This window comes from Rhinolophus ferrumequinum, chromosome X, assembly GCF_004115265.2.
Source record: "Rhinolophus ferrumequinum isolate MPI-CBG mRhiFer1 chromosome X, mRhiFer1_v1.p, whole genome shotgun sequence".
In the NCBI taxonomy this organism is placed as follows: Eukaryota; Metazoa; Chordata; class Mammalia; order Chiroptera; family Rhinolophidae; genus Rhinolophus; species Rhinolophus ferrumequinum.
In genome coordinates this window covers 26,900,496-26,918,931 of record NC_046284.1, presented here as the reverse complement: position 1 = coordinate 26,918,931, position 18,436 = coordinate 26,900,496, and the positions used below count along the sequence as shown (strand labels likewise).

At 43.8% G+C, this 18,436-nt stretch overlaps 1 protein-coding gene across 1 annotated transcript in view; it reads right to left on the bottom strand.

The window, feature by feature from the left end:
• The window catches only part of LOC117034204 (uncharacterized), a 158,457-nt gene that overhangs the window by 1,376 nt on the left and 138,645 nt on the right, over positions 1-18,436 (bottom strand). Inside the window, 6 exon segments of the mRNA XM_033126983.1 lie at positions 3,269-3,995; positions 3,997-4,058; positions 4,467-5,386; positions 5,389-7,765; positions 7,767-7,792; positions 8,399-8,486. Coding sequence (XP_032982874.1) covers positions 3,269-3,995; positions 3,997-4,058; positions 4,467-5,386; positions 5,389-7,765; positions 7,767-7,792; positions 8,399-8,486 — 4,200 coding nt within the window.

Sequence of the window (18,436 nt, the reverse complement as noted above, 5' to 3'; positions counted from 1 at the left end):
ATAAAGGAGTTCATCTCCATCAAGCCAGTATTACAAGAAACGTTAAAAGGACTCCTTTAAGGAGAAGGGGGTAATATAAATATGAATAATAAAATGGCAATAACTATGTAATCACTTTAAATGTAAATGGCTTAAAGGCTCCAATCAAAAGACATAGTGGAATGAATGAATAAAAAAATAAGACCCATGCATATGCTATCTACAAGAGATCCACCTCAGATCAAAAGACACACACAGACTAAAAGTAAAGGGATGGAAAAAAGATATTTTGTGTGAATAGGAAAAAAAACTGGGGTAGCAATATTTATATCAGAAAAAATAGACTTTAAACCAATGGCTATAATAAGAGACAAAGAAGAACTTCACATGATACAAGGATCAAACATAAGTATATAATGTTTGTAAATATTTATGCACCAAACATGGGAGCACCTAAATATATAAAGGAAATACTGATGGACTTAAAAGGAGAGATCAACAGGTATACAATCATAGTAGAGGAATTTAGCACCCCATTTACATCAATGGGCGCAACTTCCAGACAGAAAATCAACAAGGAAACAGTGGCCTTAAATGACACACTAGATCAGAGGCATTTTTAATTAATATTTTAAGGCATTTCAACCTACAGCAGCAAAATATACATTTTTTTAAGTGAACATGGAACATTTTCCAAGAAAGACCACATATAGGTCTACAAAACAAGTCTCAATAAATTTAAAAAGATTGAAATCATATCAAGCATCTTCTCTGACCACAGTGCTATGAAACTAGAAATCAATTACAAGAAAAAGATGGAAACACTCACTCACACACACACACACACACACACAATGTTAAGTTCTGGAATTGTCCACCCCTCAGACAGACAGAGGACACACACGATAATGCAAGTCACACAGTGAGGTTTATTTCCAGCTAGCTGGGTCCGAGTCTCTGCCCGACGCAGCGGGTTTTAACAAGGACCCCAAACACTTGAAGCCAAGGGTTTATATAGCATTTTCAAGGCACTCAGTAATTTTTCATAGCTTTAGAGAGTACAAGATAAACTACAGGACTTATATAGCTTTAAGGAGTATAAGATAAACTACAGGACTTACATAGCTTCAAAGAGTATAAGATAAGCTATAGGACTTACATAGCTTCAAAGAGTATAAGATAAGCTACAGGACCTCTGGTCTCCATGTTGCAACTGCCCACATCCTGGAATTTACAATTAGGTTGTTTTTCAAGCCAGGGCCTGTTAACCCTGACCTTAAGATAGCAGTTCTAATGCTAACGGTCTCTTACATTTCCCCCCTGTTTGTTGTTTATAATGAGGAATCTTGCTCATGTGCTGGCCAGCCGTAGAGGTCCTCAGGGGCGGGCATTCTCTCATACTGTTGTCTTAGGACCATGAGCTGGACGGTATTAACACGATCTTTCACAAAATTAATAAGCTTGTTTAATATGCAAGGGTCAAAGTTTAAAATAAGCACAAGCAAGATAACCGGGCCCACTAAGGTAGATACTAAGGTGGTGAACCAGGGGGATCTATTAAACCAAGCCTCAAACCAGTTCTCCTGAGCTTCCCTTTCCCGTTTTCTCTTGGCTAACCCTTCTCTCACTTTTGCCATGGATTCTTTTACTACACCAGTATGGTCAGCATAAAAACAACATTCTTCTCCTAGTGCGACACACAGTCCCCCTTGTTGGAGGAACAACAAATCAAGTCCTCTTCTATTCTGGAGTACTACCTCGGATAGGGAGGTGAGCGACTTCTTTAAATGACTAATAGAGGTTTCTAGTCTTTCTATATCCTCATCTATGGCCGCCCTTAGGGAGGTCATTCCTGATTGTTGAGTAGCGGGAAGCTATGCCGGTCCCGGCTCCGGCTATTCCCAAACTGAACAGGGTGGCAATGGTTAGTGCAGTGATGGGATCTCTTTTACTTCTTGTACTTGTGTCACCATCCCAATGCGAATACATACTCTCCTCAGGGTGATAGAGGATGCGGGGCAGCACAGTTACTAGGACACAGAATTCATTGGAGGCATTAAAGACCGAGGTAGATAGGCACGGGGTGAGGCCAGTCTTTGAACATATCCACCATCCATCAGTTCTGGGGATTAACCACTTAGTGTCACTTTTCCAACTAGGGGTGCTGTCTATGGAGGCACATAAACTTTGTTTAGCCTGGGGCACCTTCCTTAGACAGGTCCCATTGCCGCTCACTAGTTGCAGGGTTAAGCCAATTTTATGATCCCCCCATGAACACTGAGAGGGGTTCTTACTGTTAGAGGCGTTGTAGGTGGCATTAAGTCCTATTGCCTCGTAGAACGGGGGCTTTACATCATAGCACAGCCAACAGGAGGTTGTGAGGTTAGGACTGGTGGCATTAAGGGTCTCATATACAGTGCGCACCAGTTTCCGCAATGAGTCTTCGGTTGCCTGCATAGCAGGTGTCGAAGGAGTTACAGAGGTCTTAGGCTGGGTTCCTGCGATCCCTCCTGCGGTGTCCTTATCCCTTGATATACCCGGGTTCTTGGTAGGGACGAGAGGGGCCAGTACCTTATTTGGACCTACCTGAGTGCTGATCGTTTCGACTGATAGTCGAATAGTTAGAAGATCGCCAGGGTGGGGGCCTATCCATGCCCAATGGCCTACATCTAATTGGAACCCCCAAGTTAATCCTGATAACCAACCACGCTCTTTTCGTGCCGCGTCTTGGTTAAATTGGACATGTACCTGGGGTACCTGGTTGTGGGGGTCCCTAAAGGAGAATTTGACTAGATCCCTGTTCCCAACGTCCCACTGTTGGGGCCCGTCATTGGAGGTGACACAACTCCAACTACCACAATAGTAGCGGTCTGGGCCGCCACACGTTTTCCAATTGTTTCTTAGGTTCTCTGGGCAAGCCCCAAACCCTTGTGCACTATGTCCTTGAGAGGTGTCGATTACGGCCCGCTTGGACCTGACTGAGTAGTCATACTGCCATCCATGTTTAGAGCCGAAAATGTCACGCAGGTCGAAAAACAAGTCTTGCCACCACGTATTGACTGGGGCAGTATGTGTAGTGCTATTAAGGGTTGTTTGGGTCTGTCCGTCCATTAGGGTCCATGTTAGCTTGTGGGGTTGGTGTGGGTTGATCCCCGCATGGCTCTTCTCCCAGATGTTGAGCAAAGTTAGGGCTAGCAGCCATTTCATCATTGGCTGAGGCAGGGGGCTTGACGCTTTCCCGAGGTCGGGAGAGCTGCAGCTTCAGTGGGTTATCAGGGTGTCGCCGCACGGTCCACTCCTCAGCTTGTGTCTGCTCCAGCTGGTTGGCTCGGCACACGTGAGAGTGATGGACCCAAGGCCCGATGCCGTCAACCTTTAAGGCAGTGAGGGTAACCAGAATAACCACATAAGGACCTTTCCACCTTTCCTCCAGTGTCTGGGACCTGTGTCTCCTTACCCATACCCAATCCCCCGGAACGATGCCATGTTCTGGGTTCGGTGCATCCTTAATTTCATACAGGGAACGCACTAGGGGCCATATCTCATGCTGGACTCCCTGCAGGGCCTTTAAACTGGCCAGATAACTTGGGGCCACATTGGGGTCATGATCTGGTAGAGTACGAACAATAATGGGGTGTGGTGCCCCATACAGAATTTTGAAAGGTGTCAAACCATGTCCATATGGTGAGTTTCGGACCCGGAAGATGGCATAGGGTAAGAGGCTCACCCAGTCCCTGCCAGTCTCGATGGCCAGTTTGGACAAGGTCTCCTTTAGAGTCCGATTCATTCTTTCTACTTGCCCTGAGCTCTGGGGATTATATTCACAATGTAACTTCCAATTGGTCCCTATCGCTCGGCCCAGTCCCTGTAGGATGTTACTGATGAAAGCTGGGCCGTTATCGGAGCCTAAAATCTCAGAGACCCCATATCTGGGAATAATTTCTTCTAGTAACGCCTTAGCAAAAACCTGGGCAGTCTCCCGTTTCGTGGGGAAGGCTTCCACCCAGCCTGAAAATGTCAACCATTACTAGCAAGTACTTATACCCACACCTCCCAGGCTTTACCTCAGTAAAATCCACTTCCCAACTCCGTCCCGGCGCTCTTTCCCGTACCCTCGTACCTGTATGTTGGGGTCCTTTCCTACTGGGTTTCATAACCTGGCACCCAACGTACTGATCTATGATCTCCTGGATCTGAACTGCTTATCGGGGAAACCGGAGGTGGGCAGACTCGAGAATCGTAAGCAACTTCTTTTTTCCTAAGTGGGTGGCTTGGTGCAGGTTGGAAAGAAGAAACAGTCCTAGCTGTGCTGGCAGTATCAATCTTCCTTCTGCATCCCGATGCCACCCCTGCTGATCAGACTCCGGGCAGTGGTGGCTCTGGATCCATCGCAGGTCCTCCGGAATGTAGTCAGGTCGCGGGGGCAGGCGCAGGAGCTCGGGTGTGGGCAGGGCGAGTGCTAAAGCTGATGAAGCTACTGCCACTGCCTTGGCGGCTTCATCCGCTCGCCGGTTTTCTTCAGCTTCTGGGGTCCAGGCAGACTGGTGCCCGGGGACGTGGACAACTGCAACTGCCCGGGGTATTTGCACGGCCATCAGCAGTCTTTGTACCTCAGGGAGATTGCACAGAACCTTTCCTTCCACTGTAACAAAGCCTCTCTCCCGGTAGATAGCGCCATGCACATGGACAGTGCCAAAAGCGTAGCGGCTATCGGTGTAGACAGTCACTCGTCTCCCTTCGGCCCATTCCAGCGCCTCCGCCAGCGTGATCAGTTCGGCCTTCTGGGCTGAGGTCCCCGGGGAAAGTGAGGCACTCCAAATGATGTTCCCGCCTTGGTCTACCACCGCCGCGCCCACCCTCCGCACACCGTCTATAATGAAGCTGCTTCCATCAGTGTACCATACCAACTCACTGTTGGGTAGTGCGGCATCCTGGAGGTCGGGGAACACCTGGGTGACTTCTGCCATGATCTCTTGGCAATCATGCAGGGGAGCTTCCAGATCCGGGGTCGGCAGCAGGGTGGCTGGATTCAGAGCGGTGGGTTCAGCAAAGATGATCCGGGATGCATCTAGCAAGAGTCCTTGGTAATGGGTTAGGCAGGCATTGGTCATCCACCTACCAGGGGGATATTTCAGGACCCCCTCGATCGCATGGGGGGTCACCACCTTCAGATGTTGCCCAAAAGTGAGTTTATCTGCATCCTTCACCATTAGGTCTACTGCTGCAATGATTCTTAAGCACGGGGGCCATCCTGCTGCAACTGGATCTAACTTCTTGGATAAATAGGCAACCGGACGTTTCCAGGGCCCCAGACACTGCATTAGCACCCCTTTCGCTATTCCCCTTCTCTCATCAACAAAGAGAGTGAAGGGCTTCAGGGGGTCTGGCAATGCCAGGGCCGGGCTCTCAAGAGAGCGACCTTGAGTTCATCATAGGCCTTCTGTTGGTCTGACCCCCAGGCCCAAGGGACCTTATCCTTGGTTGCCTCATACAGAGGCTTTGCTATTTCAGCATACCCCAGAATCCACAGTCGGCAGTAGCCTGTCGTCCCTAAAAACTCGCGGACCTCTCGGGCTGAGGTCGGGACAGGAAGTCTAAGAATAGTCTCTTTTATGGCCTCTGTCAGCCATCTGGTTCCTTCTTTCAGCTTATATCCCAGGTAGGTGACTGTTTGCCTGCATATTTGAGCCTTCTTTGCACTGGCCCGATAGCCCAACTGCCCCAGCTCCTGGAGGAGGTTCCCAGTGGCCTGTCGGCATTCGGCTTCGGAGGGGGCCACCAGAAGCAAGTCATCTACATACTGCAGGAGCGTAACTGAATTATGGCTCTGGCGAAACGAGTCCAAATCCTGATTTAGGGCTTCATTAAACAGAGTTGGAGAGTTTTTGAAGCCTTGCGGTAGTCTAGTCCAGGTCAGCTGCCCGGGGGTTCCCGTATTGCCATCATGCCATTCGAAGGCAAAAATGTGTTGGCTGCTGGGTGCCAGGGCTATGCTAAAAAATGTATCCTTTAGGTCTAAGGTAGTATACCAGACATGTGAAGGGGGCAAGTGACTTAGCAAGGTATAAGGGTTGGGGACCATGGGGTGGATGTCTTCGACCCTCTTATTCACTTCCCTCAGGTCCTGGACTGGCTTATAATCTTTTCCCCCTGGTTTCTTAACGGGGAGAAGTGGGGTGTTCCAGGAAGAATGGCAAGGTTTCAGTATTCCAGCTTCCACTAGACGGTTAATGTGTGGGGCAATCCCTTTCCATGCCTCGGTGGACATGGGGTACTGGCGGACCCGGATAGGCTGGGCCGAGGCTTTAAGTTTGACCACTACTGGTGCTCGGTGGGCTGCCCGACCCACACCCGCTATTTCCGGCCACGCCTGAGGGTACGTTTTAAGCCAATAATCCATATCACAGGGCCATTCTGTAGAGGGAGGGTTGTAGGGGTTGTCCTGCAGGGCGAACAGGCAATGTTCATCCGCAAGAGACAGGGTCAGAATATGGAGGGGCTGTTGCTGGCCACCCAATACCTTGATGCCATCCGGCTCAAAATGGATCTGGGCCCTGATCTTACTCAGGAGATCGCGCCCCAATAAGGGGGCAGGGCATTCAGGGATAACCAGGAAGGAGGGGGTCACTTGGTGGCGGCCTAAGTCCACTTGGTGCCTACTGGTCCACCGATAAGCCTTGGACCCAGTTGCCCCTTGCACCAAACTGGTTTTCTGAGATAAGGGCTCCGTAGGCTTGTTTAAAACTGAGTACTGGGCTCCTGTGTCTACCATGAATCCTACTGGCTTCCCCTCCACATACGCAGTTACCCAAGACTCGGGGAGGGGATCCGAGTCCCGTCCCCCCTAGTCACTGTCCATTCCCACCAGTGCATCCTGCCCGGTCTAGCCCTGGCGCTTGGGGCACTCCCTCTTCCAATGTCCATATTCTTTGCAGTTTGCACACTGTCCCCTATCCAGTTGAGGCCACGGTCTCCACGGTTGGGCTGGTCCGGCTGGACTTGGTCCCGCCCTGACTGTGCCTTGCACGCCTGCCAACAAGATCTTGGCCATCTCCCTCTGCTGCCTCCTGTTTTCCCTACTCTGATGCTCTCTGTCTTCCTTCCTGATTCGTTCCTGAAACTCCTGATTTTCTTTCCTAATTCTATCCTCCCTTTCTTCGGGAGTCTCTCAAGTGTTGAAGACTCTCTCCGCTACTTTCATCAAATCCCGAATGGACATCTCTCCCAGTCCGTCCTGTTTATACAATTTCTTCCTAATATCTGGGGCAGCCTGGTTTATAAAGGACATAATTACAGCCGACTGATTCTCCTCTGCCAGGGGGTCCAATGGGGTGTACTGTCTATAAGCATCATAGAGGCATTCTAAAAAGACAACCGGGCTTTCATTTTCCCCTTGCATTATAGCTTTTACCTTGGCCAAATTGGTGGGGCGGCATGCCGCCGCTCGGAGACCTGCCATAAGAGTCTGGCAGTAGACTCAGAGATACTCTCTACCTTCTGTGTTCCCAAAGTCTCAATCCGGTCTATTCAGGGGAAAGCGCTCGTCGATCAGGTTCGGCAAGGTCGTTGGCCGCCTGTTGTCGCCGGGGACATTCTTTCTGGCCTCGGTGAGGATCCGCTCACGCTCCTCGGTGGTGAATAAGGTCTTAAGAAGCTGCTGGCAATCATCCCAAGTGGGACTGTGTGTGTGCATGACAGACTCGAACAGGTCAGTTAGGCCTTTTGGGTCCTCAGAAAAAGGAGGGTTTTGGGCCTTCCAGTTGTACAGATCACTGCTTGAAAAAGGGCCAATACTGGTATGCTCGCTCCCCATCTGGACCAGTCCCTCCTAGTGCTCGCACAGGGAGAATCGGCGCCCCAGTGGAGGTGGAGGAGGACGGTTCCTCCTCTGGGGTTTCCTCCCGGTGTCTACGAGGCCTCAATCCCCTCGCCGGTCCTTGGGCTGGGGCAGGGGGACCCTGGGAGGGAGAGCCGTCAGGGAGGCGGTTGAGTGAGGAAGCTCGGAAGGGGCGGCAGCCTCAGGCTGGAGCGGCGCCACAGGCGCGTAAGGAGGGGTGTCTCTCAAAATCTAGGTCTATCAGGGAGGGATATATGTTTGACTCTTCCTGCAGGATGGGTCTTTGGGTCGGCTTCTCCAGGGGTTTCGGGCAGGCCGTGGGCATCGCCGGCTGGCGGGAGGGTCCCAAAACGGTCAGGACCTTAGGGGGATCTTCTGGCTTTTCGGGGATAAAGGGTTTAAGCCAGGAGGGAGGACTCTCTACTAAGGCTTGCCATATCAAAATATAGGGATATTGGTCCGGATGGCGCCGATTAATAATATCTCGGACCTTCTTAATAATGTCTAGGGAAAAAGTCCCCTGGGGGGGCCAGCCCACATTAAAAGTAGGCCATTCTGCAGAGCAGAAGGTATCAAACTTACCTTTCTTCACTTCCACGCCATAATTACGAGCCTTAGCGCATATTTCAGGAAAGTGGTTCAGGAGCAGGGTCTTAGGTGTTACCTGAGCCTGTCCCATAATGGTCATAAAGAGAAACCAAGAAAAGACAAAAGAAAGGACAAAAGACACAGTGCCAGCAAATACACAACTTCGCACAGGACTTTTCAACACCCACCAGCCGGTCAACCACACCACATCCACAGGCGCCGTTTCAATCACACCAGTCACACCACACTCAGGATCCTTACCCAGAGCCCGTCCAAACGGCGTCCACTGCGGACGTCGCTGGGCCACTTTCTCATCAGGGATGTCTCCCACGACTTCCAGTAATGGAGCCTCCAGGGTCGTAACCTGCTCCTTCCTTCCCGTGAGAATTCTCAATTGGGACCGGGCAGAGACCTGTTTCAGTCTCTCCAGTCGAGGACCTGTTTCAATCCTCTCCTCTCAGAGGTGGCCAAACCTCCTACCGCGGTTCCCTATGTAAACCTCGGTATCGGGAGTTGCTGTTTCCCTGAGGGGGGTATCCCGGAAGAGCCCCCAAATATTAAGGTCTGGAATCATCCACCCCTCAGACAGACAGAGGACACACACGATAATGCAAGTCACACAGTGAGGTTTATTTCCAGCTAGCTGGGGTCCGAGTCTCTGCCCGACGCAGCGGGTTTTAACAAGGACCCCAAACACTTAAAGCCAAGGGTTTATATAGCATTTTCAAGGCACTCAGTAATTTTTCATAGCTTTAGAGAGTACAAGATAAACTACAGGACTTACATAGCTGTAAGGAGTATAAGATAAACTACAGGACTTACATAGCTTCAAAGAGTATAAGATAAGCTATAGGACTTACATAGTTTCAAAGAGTATAAGATAAGCTACAGGACCTCTGGTCTCCGTGCTGCAACTGCCCACATCCTGGAATTTACAATTAGGTTGTTTTTCAAGCCAGGGGCTGTTAACCCTGACCTTAAGATAGCAGTTCTAATGTTAATGGTCTCTTACAACACACACACACACAGAGGTTAAATAACATGTTACTAAACAATGAAAGGGTTAACATTGAGGTCAAGGAGGAAATCAAACATACCTTGAGACAAATGAAAACAAAAACAAAACGACCCAAAATCTGTGTGGAATATGGCAAAAGTAGTCTTAAGAGGGAAATTCATAGCAATACAAGCCAACCTCAAGAATCAAGAAAAATCTCAAGTAAACAAGCTAACCTTACATGTAAATGATCCAGAAAAGGAAAGCAAAGAGAATCCAGAGTGAGTAGAAGGAAGGAAATGATAAAGATCAGAGTGGAAATGAAAGGAATAGACTCTTAAGACATGCAAAAGATCATGAAACCAAGAGTTGATTCTTTGAAAAGATAAACAAAATAGATAAACTTTTAACCCAAGTCATTAGGGAAAAAAGAGATATCAGTGAAATCGTATGGTTCTTGACTATTTCTGTCTGACTTATTTCGCTTAGCATAATAACCTCAAGATCCAACTATGTTGTCGCAAGAAGCACTATTTCATCTTCTGCTATGGCAGAATAGTATTACATTGTGTATATATACCACATCTTCTTTATCCAATCATCTATTGAAGAAAGAACCAAAAACTCATATACATAGAGAATAATCTAGTGGTTACCAGAGGGTAAGGGGGAGGAAGTGGTAGATGAGTGTAAGTGGGATCAAATATATGGTGATGGAAAGAAAACTGACTCTGGGTGGTGAACACACAATGTGATATATAGATGATCTATTACAGAATTGTACACTTGAAATCTATGTAACTTTACTAACCATTGTCACCCCAATAAACTTTAATTAAAAATAAAAGAAATAAAAAAAGAGAAACAACCCAAATAAATAACCTTACAAATGAAACGGGAGAAATGACAACTGACAACACAGAAATACAAAGGATTATAAGAAAATACTTTGAACAATTATGTGCCAACTATTGGACAATCTGGAAGAAATAGATAAATTCCTAGAAACACATAATCTTCTAAGACTGAATCAAGAACAAACAGAAAATCTCAACATACCAATTACCACTTACAAAATTGAATCAGTAATTTAAAATACTCCCAAAAAACAAAACTCCTAGACCAGATGGCTTCACAGGTGAATTTTCAAAAACATTCAAAGAAGAATTAGCACCTATCTTTCCCAAACTATTCCAAAAAATTCAAGAAGAGGGATGGCTTCCATCCCTCATTTTGCAAGACCACCATTATCCTAATTCCAAAACCAGACAAAGACATTACAGGAGAGAGAGCCAGAGAGCGAGAGAGAGCGAGAGAGAGCGAGAGAGACAGAACGAGAGAGAGAGAGAGAGAGAGAGAGAGAGAGAGAGAGAGAGAGAGAGAGATCAAGAGAGAGAGAAGGAAAGAAGGAAAGAAACAAAGGAGGAAAGAAAAGGAAAGAAAAGAAAAGAAGAAAGAAAATTATAGGCTGATATCCCAGATGAACATAGACTCAAGAACTGTGTCCTTGAATCCAAGAAGCAAAAATAACACAAAATAACCTCAATCCCAACAGGCCTTCTCCAAGGCACAATGTATTGAAGCTGTCAAAAATTAATGACAGAGGAAAGCCCATTAGATAATCATCAGATTTTTCAGCAAAAACTCTATAAGCCAGGAGGGAGTAGAATCAAATATTCAAACTGTTGAAGGAGAAATTATGATCCAAGAATAATATATCCAGCATAGATATCCTTAGATATGAAGAAGGATAAAGACTTTTCCAGATATACAGAAGCAGAGGGAATTTTCTAACACATGACCTGCACCACAAGAAATAATGTAGGAGGCCATTTGACCTGAAACAAAAAATCAAGAGAATACAAAACAATGAGTAGTATTATGAACAGAAACACAGAAGCTGGAAATGGCAACCCCTACACAAAATACAACACTATGCACTTAAACATAATGTACAGGGTAAAGGAAAGAAAAAAAAACATTAAAAAAAAGAAACAAAGTAAAAGGCAACTTGCTACTGCAACTCAGAAATCAACTCACAGCATAAGTTTGGACAACTTGTGACAACAAAAATATGAAAGTGAAGAGAGTAAGGCTCTGAACATGCAAAGGGGAATGGAGATAAAAAGCATGCTGAAGAAGAAAGACAACTGTAAATATGAAACATTCCTTTACATGAACTTAATGGTAACCACTAAAAAAAAAAAAAAAAAATCGGACCTGAAATACATAACATAAAACAAGAAGGAAAAGAGGGGAAAACCATACAATACCACCACTGAAATAACATACAACATCAAAAAGGTAAAGAAACAATGGAGACATCAAGCCAAAAGAAAACCAAAGATAGAATGATAGGAAATCCTCATATATCAATAATCACCCTAAGTGTAAATGGACTAAATTCACCAATAAAAAGGCCTGGAGTAGCAGAATGGATCAAAAAAACTAAGCCCAACCATATGCTGCTCACAAGAGACACATTTCAGCTACAAGTACAAATATAGACTCAAAGTGAAAAGGTGGAAATAGATACTCCAAGCAAATGGTATTCAGAGAAAAACAGGTGTATCCATACTGATACCCAATGAAACAGACTTCAGGATAAAAAATGTAACAAGAAACAAAGATGAATATTTCCTAATGATAAAGGGTACAATGCTACAAGAAGACATAACAGTCATCAACACTTATGCCCCCAAACAGGGAGCACCAAAATATACAAAGTAACTACTAACAGAACTAAAGGGAGAAATTGACCAAAACGCAATTTTAGTAAAGGCTTTAAATACATCATTGACAGCTATGGATAAATCATCCAAACAGAAAATAAATGGGAAAATACCAGCCCTAAATGACACATTAGATGAAACGGACATAAGTGACATTATAGAGCACTTCATCCAAGAACATCAGACTATACATTCTTTTCTAGTGTACATGGAACATTCTCAAGGATAGACCATATATTGGGACATAAAATCAGCCTCAGCAAATTTAAGAAGATTGAAATCATACCAAACATATTCTCTGATCACAAGACTTTAAAATTGGATATCAACTGCAAAAAGAAAGCAGGAAAAAACAAAAATGCATGGAGATTAAACAACATACATTTAAAGAATGACTGGGTCAAAGAAGAGATTAGAGGAGAGATCAAAAGATACATAGAAACAAATGAGAATGAAAACACATCCTATCAAAATTATTGGGATGCAGCAAAAGCAGTTTTAAGAGGTAATTTTATACCATTACAGGCATATCTCAAAAGAGAAGAGAAATCCCAGAAAAACACCCTCACAATACACCTTAAAGAACTAGAAAAACAAGAACAAATGAAACCCAAAGTCAGCAGAATAAAGGAAACAATAAAAAGCAGAGCGGACCTAAATGAAATAGAGAACAAAAATATGATAGAAAAAAATGTAACAAAGAGCTGTTTCTTTGAAAATATTAATAAAATTGACAAACCCTTAGCTAGACTAAGATAAAAAAAGACACAAATAAACAAAACCAGAAATGAAAGAGGAGAAGTTACCACAGATGCCACAGAAATACAAAGGATCAACAAGAATACTATGAACAACTATATGCCATAAATTTAATAACACAGAAGAAATGGACAAGTTCTTAAAAACATACAGCCTTCCTAGACTGAATTACAAAGAACCGGAAAATCTTAATAGACCGACCAACAGTAAGGAAATTGAATCAGTCATTTGAAACCTTCCCAAAGGAAAAGTCCAGGACCATATGGCTTCACTAGTGAATTCTACCAAACATTCAAAAGTTTCTAATACCTGCCCTCCTCAAACTTTTCCAAAAAATTAAAGAAGAGACAATACTCCCTAACTCTTTTTATGAGGCAACATTACCCTGATATCAAAACCTGGTAAGGGCAACACAAAAAAAAGAAAACTACAGATCAATATCTCTGATGAATACAGATGCAAATATCCTTAAAAAATTCCAGCAAATCGAATGCAACAATGCATTAAAAATATTATACATCTCAATCAAGGTGGGTTCATCCCAGGGCCATAAGGATTCCTCAACATACGCAAATCAGTCAATGTGATACACCACGTAAACAAAATAAAAGAAAAATATCATATGATTATATCAATAGATGCAGAAAAAGAATTTGACAAGATACACCATGCATTTATGATTAAAACATAATAAAATGGGTATAGAAGGAAAATACCTTAACATAATTAAGACCACACATGACAAACCCTCAGTGAATATCATAATTAATGATGAAAAACTAGAGCACTTCACTCCACATTCAGGAACAAAACAGGGTTGTCCCCTATCACCACTGTTACTCCACATAATACTGGAAGTCCTAGCCAGACAATCAGGCAAGACAAAGAATTACAAACATTCAAATTGGAAATGAAGAAGCTAAATTGTCACTGTTTGCAGATGACATGATGTTTTACATAGAAAACCCTACAGACTCTTCCCAAAAAAGCTATTAGGAACAATAAATAAATACAGCAAAGTTGCTGCCTACAAAATCAATGTACGGAAATCCATCTCATTCCTATATACTAGTAACAAAGAAATCTCAGGAAAAAAATGAAAAACAAATTCCTTTTGCAATTGCAACAAAAAGAATAAAATGCCTTGGAATAAACTAAACCAATGATGTGAAGGACACATGCACTGGAAATGAGAACACACTTTTAAAAGAAATTGAGGAAGACACAAAGAAATTGAGAGATATTCTATGTTCATGGATTCCATATTCCATGTTCATGGATTGGAAGAGTCAACATAGTTAAAATAGCTATATTATCCAAAGCAATACACAGATTTCATGCAAACCCCATCAAAATCTCAATGGCATTTTTTAAAGAAATAGAAAAAAAATCATCATATTTATATGAAACCACAAAGACCACAAATAGTCAAAGCAATCCTAAGAAAAAAATAATAATTCTGGAGGTATCACACTCGCTGACTTCACCTTGTACTACAAAGCAGCTCTAATCAAAACTGCATAGTATTAGCAGAAAAACAGACACAGAGACCAATGGCATATAATTGAAATTCCAGAAATAAACCTATACAAATATGGACAGATAATTTTTGACAGAGGAGCCAAAAATATGCAATGGAGAAAGAAAGCACCTTCAATAAATGGTTCTGGGAGAATTGAAAGCCACATGCAAGAAAAAAAATGAAACTAGACTACTATCTGTCACCGTGTACCAAAATTAACTCAAAATGGATCAAAGACCTAAACATAAGACCTGAAACAATAAACTGCATAGAAGAAAACATAGGTACTAAACTTATGGACTTTGGGTTCAAAGAGGATTTTATAAATTTGACTTCAAAGGCAATGGAAATAAAAGTTAAAATAAATACATGGGTCTATATCAAACTAAAAAGCTTCTGCACAGCAAAAGAAACCATTGACAAAACCAAGAGGCAACCAACCGAATAGGAGAAGATTTTTGCAAACAACGCCTTCGATAAGGGGTTAATATCCAAAATATATAAGGAACACATACAACTCAATAACAAAAAGACAAACAATCCAATTAAAAACTGGGCACAGGATCTGAATAGACATTTCTCCAAAGAGGACATACAAATGGCCAATAGACATATAAAAAAACTTCAACATCAGGATCATCAGAGAAATGCAAATAAATACCACAATGAGATATCACCTCACAGCAGTCAGAATGGCTATCGTCAACAAGACAAATAACAGCAAGTGTTAGAGAGGCTGTGGAGAAAAAGGAACCCTCATACACTGTTGGTGGGAATGCAGATTGGTGCAGCTGCTATGGAAGGCAGTGTGGAAGTTCCTCAAAAAATTAACAATAGAATTACCATATGACCCAGCAATCCTTCTCCTGGATATACACCAAAAAAATCAGAAAAAAATTATCCGTAAAGATATATGTGCTCCGATATTCATTGCGGCTTTATTTATGGTGGCCAAGACATGGAAACAATCAGTGTATCTTTCGATAGATGATTGGGTAGGTTGGGTAAAGAAGATGTGGTATATATACACAATAGAATACTATTTTGCCATAAGAAAATATGAAATAGTGCCATTTGCAACAACATGGATGGATCTTGAGATTATAATGGTAAGCAAAATAAGTCAGACAGAAAATGTCGAGAACCATACGATTTCACTGATATGTGATATATAAAACTGAAAACAACAAAGGAATGAGGCAAACAAATGAAGAAATAAAAACTCATAGACACAGACAATAGTTTAGTGGTTACCAGAGGGTAAGAGGTGAGGGGGACACTATATGAGTTAAAGGGGATCAACTGTATGGTGATGGAAGGAGAACTGACTCTGCATGGTGAACACAAAATGTGATGTATAGATGTTGTATTACAGAATTGTACACCTAAAATCAGTGTAACTTTGCTAACAGTTGTCACCCCAATAAACTTTAATTTTTAAAAAAAGTGTTTTGAAAATGAGGAGATATACAGATTTACAGAGAATGGGACAAGACATTCAAGACCATGGAAATTTCACAGTCATCAGATTAAAGATATAAACATGGCTTGACAGCATGGTCTCAACTGTGACATATCTAGGATTTATCAACAGGTGGAGTTAAGTAACACCTGTTTACCACTGTCCACCCACAAGCCAATTACATTGATTTATTTGTACTGGCACAAAATCTTCTGTATAAAGGAGGAGCCATAGCTCTTCTTAGATTTCTGTTAAATGGGTGATGAACCCAACTGAAGATATGTTTCTGAATATATTGAAGGGGCCCTGGGAAAGAAAGAATCCACTAAGGAACAAAAATACATCAGATATGGTGAGTCAGATTTAGCAATAAATTCATCTCAGTCCAAATGGGTAAATATGTGCTCTGGGATATATGAAGTGTGAGTAAAAGCCAAATGAGCTGACTAAACTTTGTAACACCTCAGCACCCATAACTATACTATGAGATTTCCCTAAGTGAGCATAAGGCAGGAAGGCCAAAGCTATGCCCTTTCTGACTTTGCAGTTGATTGCCAAGGTCTCATTACTCTGTAAGGATTGAGAGCATCAATCGCAATGATGATCAGCAGGATACAGCAGGCTGGCCAGGCAACAGGAGCAGCACTGAGAGTCTGAAGCACATTATCAGCAGCAGTGATTTTGGTCTGCTAATTCAGAGCTCATGTAAAATAAACCCTGGGGATTCCCAGAAATACATTGGAAGGGTCTTTTTGAGAGCAGAGAACTTAAAATTACTGTGTGAGCAAATAGGAGCCAGAGCCTCGGTTTCTTGTTTACAGCCATAAATTAGAAAGGCTAGCACAATGAAGCTTGATTTTAAAAAATAACCTTCATAGTAGAATGACTATACCACTATTTACTCTCTGACAACAGCAGTTGTTTTCTTGATACCATTAGCTAATTTGCTAGTATTAAAAACCTAATAATTAAAATGGCAAACTCACATGGACAAGTCAATTAAAGTCTTTTTTGGTTAATCAATTTCCTTCTCAATGCATGTTAATACAGTTCTAGAAAACCTGCTTCCATTTGGGCATGTTTAGGGAACATATTCAACATCAGTTGTAGAACAAAAATGACAAATTAAAATAAGAGTCTTAATACCACATATAGAAGAGAGGTCCAAGATAGCAGAAAAGGTAAACATGTTGCCTACTGCCTCCCAGCATCACACCAAAATTACAAATAAATTATAGAACAATCAACCTCAAGAATCATCTGAAGACTAGCTGAACAGAATCCCTGTAACTAAGGACATAAAAAAGAAGCCATGTTGAGACCTGTAGGAGGGATGGAGATATGACATGGGCTGACCCCAAACCTTAGATAGTGGTTGAACACTGGAAGGGACACCTCAGTGGTGGAAGTCCCCCTGGAAAAGGGAGGAGCCCCAGCCCTACACTGGGCTCTCTAGCCCAGGAGTCCTTTGCTGGGAAGAAGATTCCCCACAATATCTGGAAGTGAAAATCAGCAAGGACACTGTCTGTCTGTCCTGGTGAGATGGAAGGTGGCTGGAAACCCAGATGCCCTCTTAGAGTGCCCACAGACAGACTCAATCACATGGAAACATTCACCTCATCTCTGGTGGAGGGCAGCAACTAGAAACATGCTAAAGACATATGGGGAAAGACTCAATTATGTGGCTCCAGGCCCAAAGATGGAGGGTCAGTAGCCATTTTCCTGGGTGGAGCCTGTCTTACGTGTAGCCTACAGGAGAGTGCCATCTTTTCTGTGTTGAATCTCCCCCAAAGGGCCAAATGCAGGACAGCATTGGTTGGGTAAAATCCACACATGCAAACCACCTTGGTGATGCCCTGGGTCCCTGCCCTGCACTACTAGTGTTGCATTGCTGGGGACAATCCCAGATCCTGGACACTGGCCCTGAGCCACAAGCTGTGAAAGCTTTTTACAGCAACAGACAGCACACAGTGGCCCAGGGAACATTGCATCGTGAGCCACAACTTGTGCTGCAGCCTCTCTTGGGTGGTGCTCAGGGAATCTGCTGACCCGGGGCCAGAGATGGCAGTCTGCGGTATTCTCAGGGTATTTTGTGAAGTGGTCACAGGCCAGACACTGATGCAAAAACTGAATATGCATTAACCATGTAATAATCATCTGCAATGCCTCGTGACACCCTGGGATGCCATCCTGCTGAGTTACTGCTGCATCATCTGGGACACTCTCAATACCAGCTCAACCAGGCTAGTCCACACACCTAAGGGGGTTCTTTCAGCGGCTGGGCTTTATGGGCAGCCAGCAGGTGGCAACAGGCCTAGGAGGTCCTGGGCCTTTTGCTGAGCTGCCCCAAACCCAATACTGCTGGTAGCCAGCCTCGGTTGACAGTGAGGCCACCGCCACATGCCTCCAGGTCAAGAACAAGCAGAACTGACCACATATAAATTTGTGGCTCATTCCAAGTAGCCACAGGCCAGTAATAGGCAAGGCTGAAATCGGTCTGCATGAGAGCCCCTCCCAAGAGACACCAGAAACAACACACAGAGAGGCCAGCTTCACACCA